Below are 7,977 nucleotides of genomic sequence, written 5' to 3' on the forward strand. Positions count from 1 at the left end.
AGATGGTATCTAGTTCATCTGGCGCGTGTAAATGGTATCTGTTACGTTGCTGGAACCTTGCATGCGACTTCTTCTTTTTCTCTGAATTGCTCATTACCTACTATTTTAATGTCTCCAGACGCAAAGCTTATGCTTTAAGGCAGTGATGCAAAGTCGTAGCCAAGATGACAAAGTGTGTGGCATTATAAAGTGTTTATATTCCTGTAGATCGCTGCTTATTTTTAGCAGTGTAGTTTCTGTGAGTGAATGAGTCATATTGGCCTGCACATTTTGCAGTGACTTGAATGTTAGTTTCTCAATACTAGGAGAAGAACCTTAAAAGTTAGTGGGTTTTGTTGTTGTTTTGGTGTGTTTTTTTTTTTTAATTTGTTTCATGATTTTTCTTTAGTGGTTGGTGTTGAAAAGTCATCGCTGTCTTTGGCAAAGCAGAATACATGGAACCTGTGTGAATTTTCTTTTATGGACTGTAATGGGCCAAGCTTTAATTGTTGATGCAGAAGAAAGCAAAGAGGAGATGGGAGTGGTCTGACCCTTCAAAACTGGAGTGGTCTTCAGTTCTACTCCTGAGGCTTTATCCCAGACATTTGGAAGTTGTGAAATGTGAAACTAAATAAAAGTGTGCGTCTTTAGAAAGTAAGTGGTGGCACCAACCTGCAGGGAGGTCAGTGCTTGCTTCAAAAGGAATGAGCTGCCTTCTGTTGCCATGTATAAACTTGGTCCGTGCATGTAGCCGGCCTCTCTTTCTCACCTGGTTCTGAAAAACTGCATGTGAGAATAGAAATTCATCTCCGAACTTGTAGATCGAGGTATCCTGCTCCCAGTCTTGCTGCAGTTGTTAACTGTTAATTGGAGATTGGAGTGTTTACAATGACAGAGCCAAGATTTGCCAAATGCGGATGATCCAGTTCTGGAACTGGAAAGCATTATTAAAGAAGTATTGGTATTTAATGTAGGTGGTATTTAATAAGCATGGGAATCTTGATTAAGCAATTACCTTTTTTGTTAGCTGTATCAACATGTGAACAATTTTCCTTTCATGGTCAGTGTTCCCTCTGCAACTGCCTGTCAACAAGGGTGGGCTTTGCACTGTTTGTAGGAATTGTATGGGAATGGATCATGTAATTAAAAAACAGTAGTGCATCTTATTTGCAGCAAACACAGGAATAGCTGTTGCAGTGCTGCTTCGGTGATGTATGATGAAATAGCCCAAATACTGGTCGTGGTCAGAGTGCTTATAGGAGGACAGCTTGTGTAGGAGCATACCGGCTAACTTTTCAGTTTGGAGGTGTGAGGCTTTTATTGCCAGGCAAGGATGGGCATTGACGTTTTATTTAGGGTTTAGGCACTGTTAGCGAATCATGGGTTTCTTAGTCTCGGGCATTATTATGAATAAACTTGACTCATATTTTGGAAAGAGGTAGGCATCTTGGGGAGGGGTGGGGAATTGCATGTGATAATTCGCTGCTTCTATGGTTTTTGTTTTGGGGGAAAAAACAACTCAAGTATTTGCTTGTAGATTCTTTGTAGTGGTTTAATTATATTGCAGGCATGTGGGGTGGGGAGGAGAGGGCGAGAAGATAGAGCTAATCCATATTTGATCATAAGAGACAAAACTGTTACTAAAGATGAGTGGCCTGTGTTCTCTGTTTTCTCATGGCGTCTGATTTTTGTGTAAGCAGCAGTGTGGGAGTATGTTGAATAGGTGAGAACCGAGTTGCATAGTTGGTGGATGTGAGGACTGCTGAGTTCTCTCCCACATAGTTAAAATGTGATTAATGAAGGGCTTGCATAACTTGTATTACCGAGATGGCGGGGGAAATGAGATTGGATATGTGTGGCTGTTTTGCAAGGTACGGTTGGCTGAGAAAAGCATAAAGGGCCAAGTCTGGGCTGTGCGTGGGCCATGAGTTGAGCCCTGTAGCTATGGTCAGAGGTGTCCCCTGCCTGAAAGGTCCTCCCCTCCAGGAGACAGTGAGCAAGTCTTACAGGAGGAGACAGACTAGAGGAAGATGGAAGAAAGAAGAGAGTACGTATGGCCGTGTTTTGTTGTCCTCAGTCATGTTTCACTCTTCTGTGTATTTTCCCCTCAGAGCATGGAGGCCATCATTAACCAGGTGTTTTTGCAAGTCCATTAATCCCTTGGGTGACATCCTATAAAGCAGCCTCAGGAATCTGTTTCGCCATGGTTAGGAAAGATTGGGGTTTGGTGTGGATAGACCTGCCTGTTGTGAGGGAGCTGGAGGGATCGTCATCTCCCTGTTGTTCCACCTCCTCTCCACAGCTCCAACTCCTGTGGCAAAGCATGAAATTCGTTTCCAATGTAATCGATTGGAGTAAATAATTGATGTAACAAGAATTGCGGTTTCCAAGGTTCTGTTTAAAAAATACAGCTACTTCCAGCTACTGACTTAATTACGTAGTCACTCTTGGGCCTGCCTTAGTAGTCTCTTTTTACACTCACCTGTCCCACCCAGTTTTAGTGGAGTAACTGCTTAAACAGATCGTGGCATGTGAGCCATGACTAGAAGCACCTTTTCATCATAGGTGTCTTTATTTTCCTGAGAATATCTTTGTCAGACTCTTTGAGGATGACCCACACTGTAATTATTTCCCTGCAATCCTGGATATAGAATCCATCCTTCCTTTAGGTTCTGAAATTATACCTACAAACTAAGGCAGAGGAAAAAGAATACCAGACATGCGTTGTATTTTCTTCAAAATTTGTTTACCACTGTCAAAATTTGTTTACCGCTGTCAGTGAAACTAGTAGAATGCTATTTCTTCTCTTAGGTGCATTGGTTTTATTTTGTTGTGGGATGGAATAATTATTTGTTGCTGTGGATTATAGAAAGCATGACTGTAACTCTCTGAACTGAAACAGCAATTTCAAATAACACCATATATTATTATTAGTGTGTTTTCCCCCCAAATTGTAACCCTCTGTTGGAGCAAGCAGAAGATAACTTTTATATGTGTTAGGAGTTGCCCTCTGAGCAGAAAACGGGAGATGCTCAAGGTCAGATGACTTGGTAACATTTAGTGGGTGCATGACCCCTCTATCAAATACATCTGAATATCCTTCAAGATACAGAAGGGACCAAGGAGTTCTCTGGTGCTGCATGGCAGTTTTGCCATCCTTCTCTAGGCTTTCCGAGGTCCCTTCTCCCAGCACGCTGTGGGTGGAGAGGTGGTGCTTCCCAGGGAGCAGGAACTGGTGTCAAGCAGCCTGTCTGCTTGGCTGGGCAGCCAGGGGCCGTGGTCCAAGGACCACTCAGAAACCATTTCTTGAAATGTCCAGCTTACCTGGAAGCTACTTTCTGTGCTGTGGAAAAGAAGGAAACTTGGAAATAACACCTTCATAGGAGCAAGAATAACTAGTGCTAAGGAGCTATGTACACCCCTTTTTTTTTTTTTTTTGTTCTCCCTCTACACCCCCATAACAGCAGTATATCCAGAGTTATAAGTTAAAGCCCCAAATGTGCAAAACAGGAACTTTTTTTTTTTTAAGGTTTAACAGGCTGTGGGACAGCAGACCCAGGGAACTCCATCTCTTGGGCTCTGCAGGAAGGTTGGGAGGGGTCTCTCCGTTGTTTAGCCAAACACAGACTTCTGGAAGAAACAGGCAGAATCCTGTGGCCGGAGAGAGTTGGAGCAGGTGGTCGTAATGGTCTCTTCTGATTTAAAATCTAACAGTTCTCACACACACCAGTTGCTGTGTTTTGAATCGTGTAGGAGGGTGCTTTCTGATAGAATGGGAGCATGAAATCAGGCAGGAATGGGGTGTGTAGTAGCCATTGCCTACGGTGGAAAAGATTGCCTGGTGTGGGCAAAAAAAAAAAAAAAAAAAGCTCAATGGGAAGTATCTCTCCTCAGCAGAGATTGAACAGGGGAAATGTCTGCTGCCCCAGGCTGAAGAAAGTCTCGTTCTTCCACTGACTTTTAAGACTATCAGAGGACACTGAAGAGAAAGTGCAGTTTGTTATAGTAGCTGAAGGGGATGGGTTTTGTCCAAACTTGATTCCAGGGCTAAACTACTTGCTTTATTTTTGGCTGTAACTGCAGAGGGCTGGTGGGAGAGAAGGAAAATGAAATTTAAAGCTTCATTATTCTTGGCCCGTGTTTAGCGTCTACTAAATGTTCCTGAAAGTTCATGTGGCTGCTTTAAAGACACCTTGAGACAGGCTGTTTTCTCTGTGTTTAATGCAGAAGTCTACTGAGTAGGACTGCAGGTGTGTAAGAGCAGTCTGTCATGATATGATGTGCTATATGAAGTTTTGCTCATGTGCCATGCTTGAGATGTACAGCTGGTACTTTGAGTAGTCTATCTAATGTGGCTCTTGCAACTGCTGGAAAGCCAAGCAAAGCACTCTAGTCCTGATCAGGCACTGCAACTGGCGGAGGAGGGGAGGGTACTTAGTGGAAACGCAGAGCTGGATCTCTGGCTGGGTTTGGGATGGGTTTGGCAGACACCACAATGTAACAGAGGGCACTGCAAAGATGAGCTGGACATTATCTAGGGAGGCTTCTGGTTTAATTTATCTTTGTGTTAACAAGTTTTGGGGTTTTGTTTGGGGTTTTTTTGTTTGTTTGTTTGTTTTTCCCCTCAAGTGGCAGGATTAAGTTTACAGATATAGGAATGGCTATTTAAGCAGTTACTTGCAAAGGCATAGAATGACAAAGCTGAAATCTCTGTATCTGCAAGTGTGATACCTGATTACTTCATAGTGATGAACAAGATTTGGCTTCAGGTGGCTGTAGAGTTAGTGTGATGCTGATCTTCCAACATATGAAAAGGTACCTTTTTACCTTCATTTAAATATTAAAAGAGCTCTCAAGTATTCATATTAAGTGAGATAGGCAGACATAAATAGAGATATGAAAAGTCTGTTTACGCAGAAAGCTGAAAAAGGAGCCTCAGAGCCACTGCTGAGTAACCTGGATTATGTCTCTGTGGTATTGTATTCGTGCACTGAGTTGCTTTGCTTTATATTGGTTTTCTGTAAGGTAAAGTACTTATGTTGCAAAAATGTCTGCTGTGTAGAATTGAAATTTACTTATTTGGATATTTACCGATATCAAAAGGTCTGAAAAAATAAACAGCAATAAGAATACAATGCTAGTTGTAAAGTTTAGCTAATTCTTCATGCAATTAAGTGTGATTTTTTTAAAAAAAAATATTTACATCTGTTTTGCAGGAGAAACTGTAGAAGGCCTTCGAGAGAGCGATTATCTTCTGATTCATTCATGTCGGCAGTGGACAACAATTACAGCTCACAGTCTGGAGGAGGGTCACTACGTCATAGGGCCAAAGATAGAAATCCCTGTACATTATGCAGGTAAAGCTATTGTGGACCTGAAATACAAATTCAAAGAAAATTAATTGCTTACCACTTACACTGATCACTTTGACAGAGGGAAGCTAAGCGTCTGATGCCATGTCTGTGACTTAACTTTTTAATAATGTTACAGAGCGCAAGAGATACTAACTTACCCTCAGGGCTACTAAATAGATGTATTTCACTGGGCAACAGGTTGACAGAACATGTAGCTATGTAGAAGAATTGGTTTCCATTTGAGTGTAACAAACTGCTTCTCATCTGTGAACTTGGTGACAAAAGTGTGAAAGTTGGAAAACACCTTGAAATGTTGTGTCGAAGACGGAATGGGTTTTACACTTCATTGCATATTCAAGTTGGAGGGGATTTTTTTTTATTATTTCCATGTTAAAAGCCAGGGATCCTTCATACTAATACTGCAGTTTTACACCAGTGCTCCCTGGTAGTTCCTTGTCACTGTCTGCCTTTTTGGATGATGCAGTAATACTGTGGTTCCAAGTAGATATGATGGAACCATATCATATTTATTTTATGATTTCAAATTATTTTTAATTTTCTAGGAAATTATTTTTAATACTGTTTCCCATTGCTTAATGTCCTTCTTCATAAGCTGAATAGAACAATACTGTACTAGTAGGAAGTGCTTATCTTACTTCAGTAGATACAAGAATTTAAAAAGCTGGACAGTGTGAACTGAAAGAGCCATGGCTACAAAGCAAAGATGTGGGCTGAGTGATTTACGTGGTCTTCTGCACAGCCAATTGTCAATTGAGTAATCTACTCCACTCTCTTACAGTCTCCTTTAAAATGTTGGTGCAAAGAGGGTGTGCTGAGTTCAGGAGCTGACTGAAGTGTTTTGTTTCAATCACACCAGTGCTGCAACTGCAGTGATGCACCCTATTTCAGTGATGAGCTTACACCACTTATCTTCTTATATACTGTTTCTCCTTGGAGCTCACTTCTGGAAGGTTAATTTTTTGAAGACTTGTTTAAAAGCTTTGGTGTGGTGGCATATAGTGTCATAATATACATGGCTTTAAAACTCTCTAATTGAAACTTTCTTATTATAAACAATTTCTAGTGCCTGTGCTTAGTAACATTGATTTATTTATTTATTTATTACACCTTCTGGCTGCTTAAGCTTCAGTGATGTGGGCAGATAAACACTTCACTTCCTTCAGACTGAATGGTGCATTTTAAAATCCTCACTGTGATTCCTGGAAGAAGGAGAACAGAAAATAAACTCGTTATTGGCATGAAAGAAGATTGGATTGTAAGGGGTTTACTAAAGCTTGGTTCTTAATTTTTAAAGAAATTAACGAAGATCTGCTAAGCAGGATTTCTTGACTCTTCATACTTCCATTCATTCATAGCTTAAATTTACACAGATACCAGCAAAAATCAAAATCTGTCCCCTAAGATATTGCAAAAGTATCAATGTGTTTTTCTTCCTGGCTTGTGTTAATGCAGGAAAAGAGTGTATCTTTAGCTGGCAGAACATGTTTTGCTGTCAAACAGTCTCCAGAAAGTTCCCTGCCATAAACCCCTCATTAATGAGATGAAAATACAGGAAAGTTCAGAAACTGACATGTAGTGAGAGCGCTTACTGAATATGTGATGGGCTCCGATGCTGCCAAAGGAACTTCTCAACACCGATCAGTGCTAACTTGCGGTACCAGAGCATGTCTGCTGGACTTGCCTACAAGAAAGGAGAGATGAGTCTAAGCACGTGAAGGTTTAGTTAGCAAAGCGCTGCAATCTGGTGTATCTAAATGCATTTGGAAACATCTTCCATACCCGAAAGATAAATTTATGCTACTGTGGAGTACCATACAGAAATCTATGAGCTAACACTGAGTGCGCTTTCAGCATCGCATTGTGCAGTGCCTCATGGCATCACTGCTTTTGGGATCCAAACCCCAAGCTGAAGAGGTGCAGTTTAATGCAGCTGGCTAAGATGACTTGCTGGGCTGGGTACTGGCCTGATACAGGGATGCTGCTAGCTCTGGAGCTGGCTGGGGCATCTGCCTGTCAGAACTTTACATCTTTGCAGAAAACACAACTAGAACAGTTGGCAGAATGTTTATATGGGGCTCAGCCATTAGGTTTTGTTTTTAGAGGAGGGATTTTATGTCCTCCTAGGCGAATGTTTGTGAACTGTGTTGCTGTATAAATTTTGGATTATAGGGCTGCTTTAAACTTCTGTCAAGACGTGTATTATGAACACATAGCTGACATTACTGCTTATACTGCCTGCTAGAATGACCCTTAGACATTGAAGAATTCATTACAATGACTTTAATGACTTTCCAGGTTTGTTTGTGCTTTAATGGTATAAATTCTTTTTTTTTTTTTTTTCCCTAGCAGAATTCTAATCTAGCAAATTGCAGCATTATTTTGGTTGTGACAGTTGAGCAGGAAGGGAAGTTGAAATTGATGTTATTCTCCTAAGATTATGGGCTTAAGTACCACAAAGTCATCACTCACATATATAAATATGAGTATGAAGTAAATCTTATTTTACTACTTGCTAAATCAGGTTTTGATACACTTAAAGTGTTATTAAAGAAGGAAAATGCTGTATTTTACATTTAAGTGAAATCTCATTAATAGAACCTGAGTTCTGCAGTCCCCAGGCTGG

At 40.8% G+C, this 7,977-nt stretch overlaps 1 protein-coding gene across 1 annotated transcript in view; it reads left to right on the top strand.

Moving 5' to 3' along the window:
- Window positions 1–1,806: 1,806 nt before the first annotated feature.
- GAREM (GRB2 associated, regulator of MAPK1) overlaps window positions 1,807–7,977 on the top strand; it is a 79,494-nt gene continuing 73,323 nt past the window's right edge. The window contains exons 1-2 of the mRNA XM_009885977.1: window positions 1,807–1,855; window positions 5,196–5,336. Of these exons, the coding sequence (XP_009884279.1) occupies window positions 1,807–1,855; window positions 5,196–5,336 (190 nt within the window). The remainder of the gene's footprint in view (window positions 1,856–5,195; window positions 5,337–7,977) is intronic.

This window comes from Charadrius vociferus, unplaced genomic scaffold (genome assembly GCF_000708025.1).
Source record: "Charadrius vociferus isolate BGI_N301 unplaced genomic scaffold, ASM70802v2 scaffold75, whole genome shotgun sequence".
In the NCBI taxonomy this organism is placed as follows: Eukaryota; Metazoa; Chordata; class Aves; order Charadriiformes; family Charadriidae; genus Charadrius; species Charadrius vociferus.